The 19,277-nt window shown below is 37.2% G+C and overlaps 1 protein-coding gene across 2 annotated transcripts in view; it reads right to left on the reverse strand.

Annotated features, from left to right (window-relative positions):
- Positions 1 to 19,277, reverse strand: part of RXFP1 (relaxin family peptide receptor 1) — a 46,900-nt gene that overhangs the window by 19,297 nt on the left and 8,326 nt on the right. For both annotated transcript variants that reach the window (XM_026041648.1, XM_026041647.1), the window contains exon 3: positions 7,544 to 7,699. In XM_026041648.1, the coding sequence (XP_025897433.1) occupies positions 7,544 to 7,699 (156 nt within the window). The remainder of the gene's footprint in view (positions 1 to 7,543; positions 7,700 to 19,277) is intronic.

Genomic DNA, 19,277 nt, shown 5'->3' on the forward strand with positions numbered 1-19,277 from the left:
AGATGAGGTTTTGTTCCATACTCCTTTAAAAGCTTTGCCATGTGACAAAATATTTAGAAAAGGTGACCATCACTACAGGTCATACCTGGGGGGAAAAGAGTGAGCAGTGCCCCTGTGCTAAGGGGAACAAAGCAGGGTTTTGCTATAAAGGACAAGTCCTCTAGCATTTTCAGGCAATCCAAGAGGCTGCTGGGTGGCTGTTAAAGAGAAAAGAGGCACAGGGAAGAGAGAAGAGGGATTATTTTGCACTGGAAGTACTCCAGTTGTCTGGACTTTCTGGTCAATTCATTTTAAATAACTGGCTTTTCTCATGGCACTGTTTTTTCTGCCTTCCTAGAAACACAAAGGCATGTCTGAATATAACAAAACAAGTTATTCAAAACTTTCTGACATTCAAAAATGTTTAGTTTGGATCAAGTGCTGTGCAAAAGCATGGGACGGTCTTCCTTTTACCCAAACTGTTTTGTCCTATCTCAGATGCATAAACTGTGCAAACAACTATATTTAGAACAACCACTGAGCCARCCTCACAATGCCAGAACTGTAAAGCATTTTGTGATCTCTTAAAGTTTATATGGCAGGGTTGTGACTGTTGAGATGASGTTCTTACAAAGCTTAAGAAATGACTAGTCAAAGTACCGGTCTTATGATCCCAAATCTGTCATTTGGGCAGTACAGCTCAAATGAGTACAGCTCAAATGAGAAATGTCTTTTTCCTGAGCCAGTTTAAAAATAGATTATGTTGGCTGCACTTCTGTAAAAATGAGATCTGAGAAAACAAGGCATCAGCAAGTCTTCCACTACGTAGCACAAATGTAATGAGTAATTGTAAACTGGACTTTTCAGACTATGCTTTAATATGATGTTGCTTGCTGAAATGCTGTCAACTACAATTTCTGGTGCGAACAAGAATGCAAAAGAGAATGTTAATCCTAACAAGCTACAGATTTGAATAATCTATTTGATGACAGATCCAAGAAAATATCTGCTTCACTCAATTAAAGATACAACTCATACTTAACATAGAGCTTAGGAAAATAGCATTATCGGGAAGAGCTCATACTTCTCTCAGCCATGTCTTCATGGGTCATTATACAGAGGTGATTCCAGTTGAATGCCCAGGCTCTGCTCTTTGGCTTTCTAAGGGAATATTGTGACGTTGTTGATTTTCCCCTCTGCTGATGGTGGTACTAAACAAATTTCTTTAAGCATTTGTTCAAAGACGTGCAAACATTTTTGCAGTGATGACTGTGAGAATGCCTAGAGCATCTGACTCTGGGAGTGAATTTCACAGCCTCAGTTTAGTTCCTCTATCAAATGGAGAAACTGAAGCTAAAAACTGGACTTGTACCAGTCTAAGAAAAGGCAATTTAAGCCTGCCCGAAATTGTATGTTATTGCACATGGACTATTTGTAGTACCTGATGATTAGTTCAAACCTAGCTCAAGTAATAACACGATATGGTACAATTCTGGGAAAATAGAAATAAATGAAATTCCAATAAAATGTACAGTTTTCTAGTCAGTCAGATGAAGTATTTGCACCAGTCTATTCTTGATTTTAAGGCAATTTAAGCCATTCAGTGCAAGATTAAAAAAAAAACAAACAAAAAAAAAAACAGAAAAAATAGGCCTGAGTTTCCAAAAGAAATCCAAAACATATAATATTGAGAAGATATTTAAATACACTCCTGTGCTTACATAGGTCAATTTTCTAAGTTTATATAACAGTACTTTTGAGCTATATATCAATCCTATTGTCTATTCTTATTTCTTGATGTATTTACAATTTTTGAAATACATGTGACTATTAATATAAACTAGTATCATAAATAATTTTGTAAAACTTTGCGTTGCTCAACAGTTCCTGTAGTGTTAAGTCACTGCTGTGGAGACTAGTAGAGACAAATTGTGTTGAAAACTAACAGGAACTTACCAGACCTGATATATCCATATGTATAGTTCATCTTAATCACCATCAATATTTAAACATCTCAACAAATGAATTGATTAAAAGCCTCCACAACTCCGGCAAAGCTATTAAATTTGCTGGTATTTGCACATCAGTGTAAAACTGCTATTATTTCAATGTCATTTATTCATGGATTCAATGGCAACGAGAGAGAACAAACATTGGCCGTATATATCACTGTATGCGTGAAAAATTTATATGCAAAGCTTGAAAACCTGATCTCTTGCCAGATATTTGCTACATTCTGAGCATACCACTGACTTTGAAGCCTTCTCCTTTTGCTTCAAAAACATAGTTATAATTGAGGGTTTTCAAAACTGAGTGGTGTTTCTGAAAATCTCAAAGCTCACTTTTTAATTTCAAGTATGACAGGAAAAATGCCACGCCAGGAAAAGATGCAACTAACTGTAATATTATTCATTACTAATCTTTAATTTAAAATATAGAACTATCAAAGASTTCTGTAATGTGCCAAGGCAAAAATTGCATCTCCATGATATTCCACAGCACTTAAGCACAATCTACTAATATTAAAAAATACATATCTTGTATAGATGCTTTGAAATATAGCCTGTAGAAACTTAGGTTTCTGTTATAGGAGATAATTTCAAGAATTTACAGAACTTAAACAATTCTTTAGGATTACAGAAGATCCAAGGAAACATGTCTATAGTCTATGAAGAGAATTTTCTTACCTTTCAACCTACTGAATTGACAGGTCCTTTTAAAAATAGATAGTAAGTTCAAGCCTACTTAAGTCATGTTGGCTGTACTATCCACAGCTACAGCTGAGATCTACGATTTTAGAGGTGACTAGGGGCAAGGCTTTAGAAGAGACTTTCAAAGATTTTCAGTGCCACAGTCCTTCGGGAAACCCATGTCCACGATTCCGCTGGCCAATGGACCCTAGGGAGCCAAACAAACTTTGATACATGGCCTGTGGGGAGCTGAACATCACTCCTTGCTCTGAGCACTGTTGGGCCTGGGAGCAATAGGCTGGTAGGTTCATTTAGCCAAGAATCCCTCCAGAGAGTCAAAAACCTCTTTAATTGAATCTGCAGGCCGGTGCTCRCCTCAGTGCACTGGAAAAAAGTGGCCATGACACCGTGATTTAAAGACAAGTGCACACACTACAATCAGGGCCTGGCTGCCAAATAAAAAAATTGCGGAAAATTTGTCCACAAGCCAAATTTCTGAACACTGAGGTAACTGGTGTTCTCAAAATAGCTCAGGCTACTTTGTCCCACTGAACACTTCATAATTAAAGACCGTACTTGTGAAAAGGATGGAATAGGACACTCCACCAWGATGTTCTTTCTGTTCTCCTTTCATTATTTCCAGCTAGTAGAGTGCTAGCTAAATAAGCACCAGGAGTTGCTCTTCCATTAACGCCTCATTCATGATGCAGCCATCCAGGCTACACAGACACTATGAATATGCAGCACATTTACTCATTTCTGTTAAACAGTTACTCTTTAAGTTTTCTTATGCTTACATGATGTGTTTTTTCAAGTGTGGTATAATGGTTTTCAAAAGCGAGTTGTTATCCCGCATCATTCAGCAGATTTGTCCTTTCCATCACAAAAACAAACAAACAATATTACTCCTCTTAATGGTAGATTTTTGCTCTGTGTTTCCTTAAGTTACAACACAGGTTTAAGATACGTACAAGTCTTCATTTGCTGAGCTGCCCTCCATCATCTTTGAGAGGTCCTGGAGAGCAGGGGAGGTGCCAGAGGACTGAAAGGGAGCCAGCATCACTCCAGTCTTCAAAAAGGGCAAGAGGGAGAAGCTGGGAGACTACCGGCCTGTCAGCCTCATCTCCATCCCTGGAAAGGGGATGGAGCAGCTCATCCTGGGGACCATCTCTAGGCATGTGAAGGAAAGGAAGGTGATCAGTAGTAGTCAGAATGGATTCACCAAGAGGAAGTCATGTTTGACCAAACTGATGGCCTTATACAATGGGATGTCTGGCCAGCTGACACTGAGAAAGCCATGGACGTTGTCTACCTTGACTTCAGCAAGGCTTTTTGACACTGTCTCCCATAACATCCTCATGGGGAAGCTCCAGAAGTGTGGAGTGGACGAGGTGGATTGAGAAGTGGCTGGATGGCAGAGCTCAGAGGGTGGTGATAAATGGGGCTGAGTCCAGTTGGAGGCCTGTGGCCAGTGGTGTCCCCCAGGGGTCAGTRCTGGGCCCAGTGCTGTTCAACTTGTTBAKCAATGACCTGGACGAGGGCACRGARYGCACCCTGAGCAAGTTTGCGGACGACACCAAGCTGGGTGGAGTGGCCGACACTCYGGAGGGCYGYRCTGYCATCCAGAGGGACCTGGACAGGCTGGAGAGTTGGGCAGAGAGGAACCTCATGAGGTTCCATAAGGACAAGTGCAGGGTCCTGCACCTGGGGAGGAATAACCCCAGGCACCAGGACAGATTAGGGGTTGACCTGCTGGAAAGCAGCTCCATAGAGAGGGACCTGGGAGTCCTGGTGGACACCAAGTTAACCATGAGTSAGCAGTGTGCCCTCGTGGCCAAGAAGGCCAATGGGATCCTGGCTGCATCAGGAGGAGTGTTGCCAGCAGGTCAAGGGAGGTGATTCTGCCCCTCTACTCAGCTCTGGTGAGGCCKCACCTGGAGTATTGGGGGCAGTTCTGGGCTCCCCAGGACAAGAGGGATGGAGAGGGTCCAGTGGCAGGCAATAAAGATGATTACAGGACTGAAGCATCTATCTTGTGAGGAAAGACTAAGTGAGCTCGGCCTGTTTAGCCTGGAGAAGAGAAGGTTGAGAGGGGATATGATCAATACGTATAAGTACCTGAGGGGTGAATGTAGGAAGGAGGGAGGCAAACTCTTCTCATTGGTGGCCAGTGACAGAACAAGGGGTGATGGGTACAAGTTCAAACACAGGAAGTTCCATCTCCATATGAACAAGAACTTCTTTACTGTGAGYGTGACAAAGTCCTGGAACAGGCTGCCCAGAGAGGTTGTGGAGTCTCCTCTGGAGGGCTTCCCAACCCMCTTGGACGCAGCCCTGTGTCCCATTGCTATGGGTGTCCCTGCTCTAGAGGTCCCTTCAAACCTTAATCATTCTGTGATTCTTCCCTACAATATTTTTTTGTAGATTTAAGAAAATGCTTTATCGTTACTGAAGAAATCATTATTTAAGCAGTTTCTTTACGCACCACAAGTACAACTAGACAAAGTATTTTTGTATTGAGGGTAATTACTAATTTTCTCATCCTATGCATGCTGGGTTGAACTCTAAGATGCTCATCAGAAAGCTCTTTTTCAGTTTTATGGCAGATGGAAATGCACAAGAGTTTAAAAACTGGGCTACCTAACTGCATAAAATTAAAATTTTAATTGGTGCTGCATAAAACAATTACCAAAAGGTATTAATTTATTTTTTKAAATGTTCTCCTGTAACCAGTAGCAGTGACTTCAACTGGAAACTACTTGTAAATTAAAACATGGATAGAAAGAACTAGACACAACTCTTGGCACAGAGTAAGAAGACTAAAGTGGTCCTGGGAAGCTGCAGCAGAAGAAACAGCTGGATAGTTTCTTGGGAGCTAATCAGTGAGGCTTCTTTCCTTGACATTTTAAGCAAGATGGATAGACTGAAAAACAGCAATCCCACAAAGATTTGCACACTTATTAGAGTGTAGAAGTATTAAAATTATATTAAAAAAATCTTAATACGCTGTTCTTAAGGAATACCGTGATTCTTCTTTTATTCAAACAATAAAATTTAACTGCAACATCGGTGTTCAGCAACACATTACTGCTGAATAGGACCTTCATGCATTATACACTTTATCTGTTTCTAAATTGAACACGGGTTCAAGATACGAGGCTAGCACCTCTTACAGCACCTCAAGCTAAAGCTTAGCTTCATCAGTGATTTAGTACCATGACTCTTCATCTTTTGTTACTTAGGCTTTCAGAACCCGAGTTTAACTCATGCTTGAACTGCCAAATCTAGAAGAGCATTTCTTATCGCAGCAGCACTGTCTTGCTTGCAGGCTAAGCAATCTTATATATCCCATTATGAAATCTGTGTCTATCCTAATCTCTACTGTATCAAGCTGTATACTTTCAGCAAGTACTTGACAAGCAGACTTGCTGGTACGTGTTGGTACAGAAATAGAACACAAACATACTAAAGAGTTGACTTGTGCTTGAACTCCAGCATAACACGGAACTCTCTTCAGCAACTTTTGCCCCTGAATGATGAGGTAGTTACAGAAGGAGAACGGAAAGTCTTAAATAAAACTGGTTCTTGTTCATTATTGGTATGACATCAAGAAGTGACATAAAACTAGAAAAAGGTTTCTACATGGAGTAACACCCTGAAATTTGAATTTGAGAAGAATAAAGACAAGATCCTGTATGGAGGCACAGAAACCAGCTGCACACACAAGCAGTGAAAAACAAATTTCAAGAGTACATCTCTGCAAAGACATATCTGAGGGCCAGAAAATTCAGAATATGAATTGATGATGCATTTGGGAAGACAACAAACCTAACAGCTGAGTGAATCACCCAGGGTTGAACCAAAAAGACATGACAAAACTTACTCCAACAGCAATAGAGCAGAACCAGTTGAACAGTGCCCTTTTTTGGGCATCACAATTCAAGAGAAACAAAGGACTTCTTTTTCCCATCTAAGTCCTGCAAAGATGAAGACCAGTTGCCCTCACTCTGCCTTTCCAGAAATACAAGCATCCCTCACATTTCCATTGTACCATCCTGTACAACGGAACCTTTGCATTCAACCAGTCACTGCTCAGACTAAAAATTCCCTTTGGTCCAAAGCATATTTTCTAGAAAGACTTCTACTTAAATAGAAGAAATTCAGTGTACGGTAGTATCTATTATTTGAAATCTTGTGCCTAGCTACAATATAAGACCACTTGAACATTTTGGGGATGTGATATGTGTTTGTACAACAGGTTCAGTTGAAAATACCACAGAGAATTTCTGCATTTTACACATGTTGATGTGTAACCAACAACAGGTACATTTGATCTACTTCAGAATTTTTCTCCTATCATTAATGAAAAAAACATCTTTGGTCAAAATCAAAAGGGACACTCCTGTCATTTAATCCACYTGGAGGGTCGGAAGGCCAGCACACACATTAATGCTCTGCAAGATGGGGGCAATGGGGAGAAAGAAATGACACGGCTCCAGTGAATTATAAAGCACTGGCTGGCAGTGAGCTGTAGGACTGTTTTTCCTAATAGGCTTAGCCAGCGTGTCTGTCACAGCTCCCTAGATATGTTTGATATTTTTGAGCTGTAAAACTAGGGAGGCACTTGGTAAGTTTTGTTTGCTTCAACTAACTGTATCTCTTGAAAACAAGAGAGCTAATTTATTTATTCATTTATTTAYCGTCAGCCTAACGTCTATTTGCGTGTGTGTGGGGATGGAGAATAACTACTATCTCCTCTGCACACATTTAATGTTTATTATTGCTAACGCTCTGCAAGTATCACAGTATCAACAGTGTACTGTTTAAGAGAATACCGGACTGCAGCCACAGAAACAGAGACCTTCAGCACCTACCACAGTTGTCTTCATCAGCCTGATTCCCGCAGTCATCCTCACCATTGCAGTGAAGCAGCTGAGGCAAACACTTGGTCATGTTGCCACATGGGAAGTAGCCCAGGGGGCACGTGGCACCAGCTCCAGAAAGCAGATCTTCCAAAGAATCGCCAATGACTAAAGAAAAACASAAGGAACATGCTCACTTTAAGACATTTTTGAAAATCATTGGGATTGTGCTCTTATAAAAAAACTCATTTACATTTGAATGTGGACATCAAGTGATAAATACATACTAGTTTATTAAATATGCAATTTAAGAGTGTATTGACTGTTTTTAACTTGGCAAGAAACATTTATATTCTAAACTAATTAAAATTGCTTTGATATAAATCAGCAAGGTAATTCCTCCCCACCCATCCCAGTAATACGATGAAAACACTAATTATACAAGACAAACGACCTCCGGCCACCATTTGAAAGGATATTCTCTTTTCACTAGATATTAATTTGTTATAGCAACACACCAGATAAGCTGTGTAGATATGGGAAATATTAATTTGCACTGAAGTTTCAGACCCAGATAGATAAATCCTGCATACACAARGCCAGAATTAGATATGTTTAAACACATTCTTATTTTATGGTAACTACTAGATGTAAAGTAACTGATCATCAAAGAACAGGAAAAACGTGGGTAGCTCTGTGGTATAGTTTTGCCGAAGAATGACTAGCACATACCTGCAACTATGGATCCTTTGGAGAGTAGTCAGCCTCACCCCAGAAAACTGGAGATATTGTTCAGAGCCCATCCACCTGAAGCTTAGGTGCACAGTTCATGTTTTCTGCTAAGCCTACTGCTTTATGAGACCCCTTACAAAACACAGGAACCTCCTTCAAGTAACAGAGGGAGGGAAGGTAGATGCTGGTGGGGGACACCTAGGGTGGCTGAAGCACTGGGGGTCTAGTTTCTGCCCATCTTCTATTCCTCAGCAACCTGTACTGCAACAGCTTCAGCTGTCCTTTTTACATACACATGCTGTTTACCAGTCCCACCAGTGCAAATTCTGCCACTTTTTTCCGGGTAGAGGACAACTGTTCTACTGCTTTTCCAGCATACTACAGGGTGCCAGCTCCAGTTTTCCACCAGGCACTGTGACAGGATGAGCTTTTACCCAGCAGTACTTGATGGAGAGGATTTCATTATGCCAGAAAGGAATYGTTATTCTCCAATATATTCAGAACAGGAAAAAGTACAATCAGGCAAGAACATTATCAAGGCTTCTTGTGCTCCCGAAGCTTTGACAAGCCTACCTAGCAAAGCAGCATTCTGCAGAGGCCTGCAAATTTAATTACTGAAGTATTAAAAAAAAAAATCTTAATTACAGCTAGCATTTGTCTTAGTAGAGATATATTTTATATTGGAATTTGTATTCCAAGCTTCACTGCTTTCTTGGAACATTTGAAATACTCCACTGCCCCCACTAACCATGATGTAATGCTTACTCTATGTTTCCACTTTTGAATTATTTTTGAAATTGTTTCTTTAACACAAAAGGTAAAGCTTGTATAAAAAGTTCTCAATATAACAAGGAAAATATTATTCTACAATATTTTATGTTTGTTTTCCTCCTCCTTTTGAACTAAAGGAATCATCTGTAGGTGAATTAATTACTGCAAATTCATAAAAAGTTAATCTGTGAAAAAATGCATTTTGAATCCATGAAAATATTTACAACTACTGAACATTGAAATGTAGGTACAATATCACAAGAAAATTATTCCCATTATATCCAGATACACAGAATCCTCTTTGGTATTACAGGTGTTTTCCATAGAAAGAGAAAGCTCTACATCCCTGGAGACAACTACTGCATGATTTTGAAAAGCTAATTTGCTTTTAGACACACCATTCACTTGTTTAATTGCTCAGAGATGTTTGATCTACGTTTTTATTTCTCCTATAGGTAAGTACCAAAGATAAGGCTATGCTCTAATTCCTGGGAGAATTCATTCTTTTCAATGGTTCTCGGTTGCTCTGCTGTTCTGTGCAGATATTCAAATTGCTACATCTAACCTGTTTCTCTCCAAAACTAGTGCTAACCATGCTCATGATACGGTGCTAAGCAAACTGTAGTACTTAAGTGTCTAAAGCCTCATGCAGCAAAAAGACATAGAGCACAGAGACAAGTAGGGCTCCCTTCAGTACAGCCATCTGCCATGACCAAAGTCCTGAYGCTGTTAAGGAAAATAATAAAGAAAAACAAATGTAAGTGGGAAAAAAAAGCATACATTTTGCCAGTTCTTTCTCACTGCACGTTGAAGATGCTCAGAGTTGAGTGTTGCTTAAAAAAAGTTGACCTCTGTACAGTTTATATTCCAAATGGTGATGTTAATCTTCTCAAGGTAGCACTGAAGGGATTTTCACAGCATTTTCCAATAAATATTAATTACTGAACTTAATAATTTATTTTCTGTCACAGTTTAGAAACTACTCTTTGTGAAAGAATGAACTACTACTCATAATTTAATGAGTTCTTTGAAAATTTATTGCCTTTTTGGTAACCTGAATTACTCATGCTGTATTCAGGTGGATGACCTTGGCATGACAGATATTTTTCTGTCTGGGAAAAAATGTTTAGAGGCCACGAGAACGTGAACAACTTTTTCCTAGTCTGATTGTGGAAAGCACCAGTCTTTGTCCACTGACTTGTTAACATCACTTTGTTTATTCAACACAGACAGAAGTTTGGACCTTGCAGATTAAAGGAGATTTATGAGTGGAAAAAACCCAAACTCCTGATGAAATATATGGCAAAGATGACAAAGACAGAAAATGAGATGAGAAAGGAAAGTAAATTGCAAAATGCTAGACAAAATTCCAAAGATTCTCTTCTGGACTAAGGAAATTAAAAAGTGCTTTGAAGGGAGGAGAATGGATAAAGATCATACGGTGCAACTAGAACAAAAGCATCTTTCTTATTTTACAAATACAAAGGGTTTTGACACTAGAGTTTATCATGTCAAGATAATGATCTATCACACTACCTTTCTCATGAAGTATTAATGTGTTAACTTTACTACCCTTTACTCATCTTCCACTATGAAGCAACTGAACTGCTCTTCCAATCTCTCCTGTTTTGCTGTCCAATATTTAAGCAGTTAAACTTTTTGATAGGATAGCTCCAAGAACTACTGATTAACGGTTATTCCATCATGTCGTTGGCTGTTTCACAGTGCTGTTGAACCAAGAAAAATAAATATCTTATTTTGTAGTTGKTCCTGTTAACTCTTAGGCTACTCCCCTGGTCTGTATGTACATCAAGCTCAAAAGGCATCTCTATTTGTTTAGCAGAAGGCATCTCTATTTGCTCACAGTTCAGCTAGGATAGAACATCTCATCTTTGCTTCTTGTGGTTAAAATAGCATTGCAAAAGCATAAGACCTCCTCTAACAGGAAAGAAGTACTAACAGCAAACCATATGAACAATCAACCTGGATTTGTATTTTGCAATTGACAGAATTTGTCAGGAAAAAAAAAAACAAAAGAAAACAAACCAATAACAGCAAAAAATAAGCCCTTTGAAGATACAGCAAATCATGAGGTAGATGGTTAAAAAAAACCCAAAAAACTAATGTGCATAATGAATTAGTTACAGAGGTAGAAATGTGAGAAAAAAAAAAAAAGTGAAATTCAGGACAGCTTTGTTTACACCTCAGTTGCAAGAACAAGAACTGTAAATCTGTGACAGGCTTGATTTTGTCATATGGTTTGCTTTTACAGATCTGCCAAATAAAATTTTTATCTTTGTAAGGATAATATAGAAAAGCCCTACCTGACTCTCCAGTGGCATAGAGGTAATCTCATAAGTTTCAGACATTCCAAATGAGAAAATATTTTTTCTCATAATGATTGCAATAAGCATTACTATATTTGAAGCATATCCAGAATAAATGGAAATATGTGAACTGTTATGAAAAGAAATTGCAGAGACAAGAACAAGCAACTTGCTGACAAAACGTTTGCCATTTCATTTCAGAATAATGTTCTGCAGTTTAGTGAATATTCATGATTCTGAAAACAGTATATGCCTGATTACCATATACTTAGCTATTTTCCATCCTTTTCCGATTCCTCTCTAGTTGTCAAAAGAGAGCATGAAATCAAAACCAGATTGATTGAATCAATAGGAAAAACACACTTAGGCAAATCAAAAGCAAGATATTCACTGAGGTTACTTCTTTTCCTTCAGATTAAGTTAATTCACAAAGCTCACTTTTTCTATGTACTCTTCAAGAAATTTCATCAAGCCTTTAAGACAGGTTTTGAATCACATTTGAATCACAATTTGTGTATGAGAAACCAAACAAAGTGTGTGTACACTGAAAGAAAAATGACTTCTCACCTGTCGCTTCCAAAARACACATGAAAATGATTTAATTGTGGAAACAGAACAAGCTTATTGGGTAGAGTCAAAAGCAATTAAATTAATCCAAGCAGTATGATTCACTGCTTGGTACTTGTTAGTTACATCTGTGTCAATTATAGCTCCAAATAAAAGTATATCATAATAGCAGCAAAATATTTTCATAGCTTGGTAAATTTTATCAAATGAAGACCCAGTTTCACAAACAAACTCAAAATAACACAAATTCCATCAGCCTAACAAGCCAATATGTCTTTTTTTCCCCTTTCAAGCAGTTATCAATTTGAAAGTGGTGAGGTTGATGAAATCAAACTATTCTGCAAAGCAGTTCTCAGAGAAAGAGGACTGAAGCAGGATTTTGTTAGGGAAACAAACACCCTGCACTTACTACAGAAGCCCGTGAGAAACTTCAAGCAGACTGGGCTACCACCCTTTACAAAGTCCTCAGCTGGAGATTAATGAGAATATTTTAAAGCCAATATAACAGCAACATATTCTCACTTCCAAGATTAATAAAGTATGTCTGAATTATTTTTATATGTTTTAAATTCCAAAAGAAAAGAAGTTCCCATTCTGCTGCAACGTGTGAAAGATGTGACACTGTTGACACAGAGCAAAATCTAATAGGAGACAGGTACACATAGGAAAAGATTGAAGTGCTAGGAGGGCAAATACCAACAAAAGAAAATGTCAAGACAGGAGACCAAAAAATATAGTTAAGATGAATAATCAAAAAGAAGGCCCTGGTCTTGGTTTTTAAAATTAAATTTTAATGGTTTGATTTACATTTTTGAGTAATATTTAATATTTTAACCATAGTAGTCAGGAGGATTTTTACTGCAGCCATTGTGCTTAAGTGCAAGTTTTTTCAGTGAACAATGTAAATTTATCAAATGCTACTTATTTCTTCTCCACAAGTTTTAGTTTTCTATATTTTGTTTGGATCCAGTGGTAAATGAGCTAGAACAAGGGATGACTAAAAGTTTTCTTTATAAATGTTTCTCTAAAAAGAGATTATTTCAACTAAAATGGAAASAGTCAACAAGGAAACAATAAAGAACTGATTTGATTGTCTCAATTTTACTAGCCTGCATACTCCAAGATGATAGCACATTCAAAAATCTCCACTTCCATTRAAATTTACTGTAAGTGTATACGAACTGGCTTTCAAAATACTTTGTCACGTAGAGGAGAGCTCATAGAACTGTAACCTTTATTTTCAAAGATGTATCATTCAAATGATGATTTCAGCCAAGTCCAGTACGATAAATTCCTTCAACTTATAAAAAGAGATAATGAACAATTGACAAAAATGTTGATGACAATTGGTTGGCCAGCTCTCATTGGAAGTATCTGAATGGCTGAATGGCAAGGGTAAAAATAAAAAAAACAAATCAAATCAAAAAAAGTGAAAAAAATTATACAGAGACAGTTATTGTACATTTTTAAAGGAAAAAATAATTTTTTAAAGCTGAATTAGCAGTTCCGTTCTGAATTATTCAGCTTGTTCTCATGAAAGAAGATAAGCGAATCTTTGGACAATTAACGATAAGGACTAGAATAAAGTTAACCCAATGTATTTCATGATCAAAATAAGAAATTAACTTTTACATGCTTTTAATGYATTACAGTTTTAGCAATCTAAATATTCTTTTGAAGTTGATACTTCTTTCATGAAAATGTTTCTAATGATGTCTGCGAATAAGTAATGGTAATCTTATCCTATTACAATTTATTAATAGGAAAGACRTTCAATAAATAACTTATTAAAACTAATTTCTAGAGTTTCATGCAAGAGTRAAAAACAGTGGATTTTTTTCCCCTATGTGAAAGTTGTAGACCAACATATACCTCGTTTCAGTGGCTACTAGACACATTAGCAAAGGCATTAATCCTCGAGGCAAACCATGAGTCGCTTAACCAATTTAAACGTCAGTACAGGATCTCCACTGGGATGTGATTAACTGTTATCACAGTGTTGCTGTCTCTGTTTCGCTCATTGCCTCCTTTGTTAATTGTTCAGCCCTTCAGAAGCAGTTTCCAAAGCTCAAGATTTGCAAGATATAGACTCCCATCTCCTAGCAGCATTACTGAACTTAGTTATCAGTTGTGCCACATATAATTCAGGCTAATTAATCCAGCTATAGCACTGGAAGATGTTCTTTGTAGGACTGCCAGGTAAATCAGCTGCAGGGGCAGTAGGTGCTAGTAGAGCAATTCAGACTGGTCACACAGCACCTGGCTAGGGGATTTGGCTTCCATATCTTTCATTAATCTGTCTTTTTGTTCTGTTTAGACAAAACGCATGATAAAAGGATTCTGATGCACATAAAAATCTTAAAAGCTTAACGTTAAGTGAATATGCTCTAATGTGTAATGAATTTTATCCTAAAACTCAAGTTCTGTGAGGCATTACCACAGGATTAGGGCTTAGCACAATGTCTAAGAAAGATACAGATGAATGAGCAGAGACAAACCTCTCTGCTACTCACTCCCCCTCTTCTTCCTCTTGCCTCAGAATTATACAGTTTAATGATATCAGATTATTTCTTGAGCTTTCAAATGAACTCTGACAGGATTATCAATAGCAATATATAAGGATACTTTCACTAATTTCTTTTTCACACTGTGGCAATATCAAGTCTAAAGTTGGAGACATGAAACACAAGGGTTTCACTTAGGTAGGCTTAGATATTCAACAAAAATGGAAATAGTAACATAAATGTACTAAATAACTGGGCTAGCTAGTAGTAACCTACACGAAACAGCCTGAGTGGCAATAGYAGGCTATCAGAAGCAAGGAAAACTCCACCGCCAGGAATTAAATACTTCCCCCCAAAGCATTGAAAAGCTACCTTGGGCTGGCTCCCAGAGGTCCAAAGATACAAGAAACCCRTTTTAAATGATCTTTTTTGTTCTCCATCACACTTCTAAGAGTTAATGCTTTAAACACACACATTTAAAACCAAAAACAACAAAAAACAATRCTACGAAACTTCATGCTCAGAATAGGATTTCTGATGTTCTGTAATCACATTAAAAAAAGTTTCTTGTTGAATTTAAGTACATTGTGAGAGTAATTAGGGATTATTGTAAAGAATATCTCATCAGAGCTTTGCCATGCATAAATTAATCCACTCAACCATAATTGTGTGATTGTGAAGTGAGCTAAAGTTAAAAGCAGTACATCTCTTAAGTTTYCACAAATAAAAGGAATATTCAGACCATTTCCACAAATCACTAGTATCACATATAGAAGATGAGCATGTGGACATGTGTATGTATATATACGCATGCGTGCATGTGAATAAAATCCAGGAGAAGATACAAAAATGCTTGTACTGTAGCCCTAATGGAAGCTGCTTTGAGAGAGGTGATGAAATAAGAAAGGTAATGAAGAAGGAAATTGCTTGCTGATAGCCTAATCCTGGGAGGTTTTGAGAATACATTATTTGTAAATGAGCAGAATAACAAAGAAATAAACGATTTACCAGTAACTCCTTCCTCTAACATAAAACAGTCCACAAGGACATAACATTTTGCCTAACTATTTAGGTCTAAAAGGGAAAAACTACCCCCTACTCCGCTAAACACACACACTAAAAATTGCATGTCTTACCTTCTTTTCCAATTCTAGTACACTCTTTACATACAACTATGGGTTAAGGTAAAGAACAGAAAGGGAGAAGACGGGGGAATTTTCTTTGCTCTGTCTTTGGACTTCCCTCCTGTTACCGTGTGGCTTAAACCAAGGAATCGGCACACCAGTCACCATTTTAGAACCCATAATATTCCTTTTCTCACACACTACTAATGCAACTTTTCATATATCTTTGTAAAACAGTCTCAGGTAAAGTTTCTTTATTAAGGACTCCAGAGAGTTAAAGGAAAAAACATATTTTGCAAGTCTTATTCAAAGCACTTGAAACAATCTGGTTTTGGTATCTTTTTCCATTCTTTATGTCTTTAACAAAGGCTAAAATGATTTAATTACAGTTCTTAAGGTGGCATTATGCCAGCATAACTTAAAATGAAGCCCTGAAGCATACTCAAGATTAATGTTGTAGCAGTAAAAAAAYGTGTTCTGTCTGCAATAGGATTATGTGGTATCCATACTTGTGTTACTGCTAACCATTTATAAATATTAAGAATTTAAATTTAATTTTATAGAGCTACAAGTTCAGAATTAGGCTGCTATTGTATTCTATAAATCTTTGAGACTCTATCCTCCTGTATTATTATAAAAATKGAATCCTCTTTACTCTATTTTGAAGTAAAACAATCTTGTAGTGTTTCAGCGAATTTGTCTTTTAAGAGTTCATAGGATTATTTTCCTTAAAATCAAAAGGGTAACAGCGTGCTTAAATAAATGAATTATTTTAGGCTTCTGGTCCATGAATATTCGCTTTTATCTAACAAAAACAAACAAACAAACAAACAAAAAAAAAACCACCCACACAATTTTCTATCTGTACTGCATTTTACAACAAATAAACCACACTCATCATCATAAATCGGGACAAACTTTCATATAAAATGCTACAAAAATGAAATTCTCAAACTGATGGGGTTTCTGACTTTCTTATGAAGAATAACGTTAATGAGTTGACAYGTGATCAGAGAGATCTTCTACTGCAGATTACATAAGCATACAAACACAGRTTAAGTTTATTGAATGTACAAGTTTTTAAAATTTTAACCTTCAGGCTATGTAGAGATTATTAATGTATGTAAACAAACTCTGCCTTACCYGTGTATAAATTTAACTTATCTGAATATTTTCAGGCATGAGGCAGTTAGAAAAGGTAATGATCAAATAAATCCAGAAGTTTGTCTTGAATTTTAGAGGCAGCAGGGTGAAACGATGCTAAATTAAATTATGATAGATTTAACCTCTTGGTTAAATGGCTCTTCCCTCTCTTCCTTTCAAGCCCTCTCCAGCTAAATCAACATGCTACTTTATTCTCAATATCGAACACCACAAATGAGAGCTGGGTCTGTGCAACATGGCTTCATGTGTATTTTTTAATGAAAAGGTTGAGGTTTTATTTGGCATAGAGGATGACCTGTATTCTATCGAGTCACGATACAAATATTTTTGTAAACTCCCCATGCTTCTATACAAAAAATAGAGAAGATATTGCTYAACACGTCTGGATTATTTTTCTTAAAACATCTAAAATGAACAATTTTTACCCTAACATTCTAGTGAAGAATTAATTCCTAAAAAGAGTTTTCAACAGACCACAGTTCATCATTTTTTATGGATTGCATAGGAGAATAATACATGTCTAACAATATTTCAGAACTTGCAGCAACTATTGCCATGACTGATTACCAAAATTAAGTCTCAGAATTGTTAAAAAAATATAATTTAGATTTTCCAAAACTGCAATTCAATAGGTACAAGAGCTGCTTTGCTGAACAAGAAACTACCTGGCCCAAAAGATGATGTGAAAACAGTAAGTATAACTGAAAGATTAAATAAATAAATAATAATAATAAAAAAGATAAGAGTTGAAAAAGCATAGCCAGACATTCTAGAAAAWCAGAAAGGACTTAAGAAGGTAGAAGAGCATAATTGTTCAATACCCATTTCTGAGAGACATTTGGGAGGAAAACAGCGTTTGTGTTTTCTGTGTATGATATTGAAAATTTATCATCTGTACTAAAAAAAAAAACAGCATTGCTAAACAGAAATATCTTCAAGACAGCCACAGGAGGATTTTGAAAGGAATTAGTTGAAATTGATGTTATTGTAAAATAGGCTTTAAAATGAAAGATTCGAAGAAAAATACCAAAACATCAGAGTCTTATAGTGTTCTTCAAATACTGGAAAAAGAACGAAAGTTTCTGTGAACCAACGTATCTCTGGATCCTAAATAAGCCAACATAACAGTTAATTCATAAGCCAACATAACAGTTAATTCATAAGCCAACATAACAGTTAATTCATAAGCCTCAACGTGGAATTGGAAACCAGAAAACAGTGTCAGGAAGCGTACTTCCCTGGTACAGCATCCTTTCTAAGCAAGCTTTTAAAAGTGCAGATCATCTTTCCCAATTATGCTATATAACATGTATGGACTTGTCAAGACCTATAGTCACAAGGCTTTTAGATTCTTTATTACAGTCCCTCTTGCCACACAACSCAAACTTTGGATTTAACTACCAACTTTGCAGCTGGTTCTAACAAGGTTGCCTGTGTTCACATTAACTCCATCTACTTCAACCTCTATATTTTTCTTTAACTGCAACTGAAGAATAGAGTAAAATTAAACAGAAAATCTTTGTAGACATTATGTCTTTCCTCCCACATTCAGCTCTGCATTGATTGCCATGTTGGTAATTGCAGAAAGATTTCTATTTTTGCTTCATTTTTTTTTTTTCTGTGCAGAATAAAGGAGAAGAAGGCAACGTTCACCTGCTTGCAAAGACCTAGGCACATCTACCTACAAGCTTCAATTATCACACAGCCTCTGCCATTCTCAGTGCTGCAGTGGCCCTTGCTCTTTTCTGGAAGAAAACRTCCTTCACGGAGAATAAACATTTTGACCAGAATAAACATTTTGACCAAAGCCTTTAGGATTGCCACAAGACACTTGGATGGACTGCAAAGGCTGGATGATTTAACTTCCTTCCTGGATTTTATCTCTACCAAGGGRATTCACGTGCACTAGTCTTTAGGTAGCTGCTGCCAGGCTCTCCCTCTCATACTGACTGGCCACCCTGTTCCCATGGYACAGGGACAACTCACCCTCATGGGTCTAGCTTTCCCTGACAGGCCACAGCTGGTGGCTCCAGTGTCCCCTCCAAGCATTTTTCTATCAGTCACAGTTGGTATATTGCCCAATCATACAAGTCAACATGACACTAGATCACTCCTGTGAGATGAGGGCAGTATGGTAGGCAATGATGATGGCATTTTGCATGACTTCTATGCATACATATAGTCACTTCTTTATATTAGACATTCCCTTTATGTTTGGCTATCAGACTTTCAAAGAAGTTCTTATCAGATAGGCAAAACAATTATGTACAAACCAGTTATTAACAGCATACTTTTGAATTTTGTCCAATGTTATTACGTTTTATACTGTGACATTTCTGTAGATGGTCTTCTGTAGTAAAATACTACAGGTATTTTACTTAAACTTTTATTGGTCTTCTAATGAATTACTGACACGCTCCTGACTAGTCCGTCCAGCTATTTCAAAGTAACGATATTAGAATCCTCATTTTTCAGTTGTACAGCTACAGTAACCAGACTTTCCATTTTCAAGTGCTTTAGATTAACGTTTGGATGATGGCAATGTTGCTCAGATGGA

The sequence above is a fragment of the Nothoprocta perdicaria genome, unplaced genomic scaffold (genome assembly GCF_003342845.1).
Source record: "Nothoprocta perdicaria isolate Ctin4 unplaced genomic scaffold, notPer1 scaffold_29, whole genome shotgun sequence".
NCBI classification, from domain to species: Eukaryota; Metazoa; Chordata; class Aves; order Tinamiformes; family Tinamidae; genus Nothoprocta; species Nothoprocta perdicaria.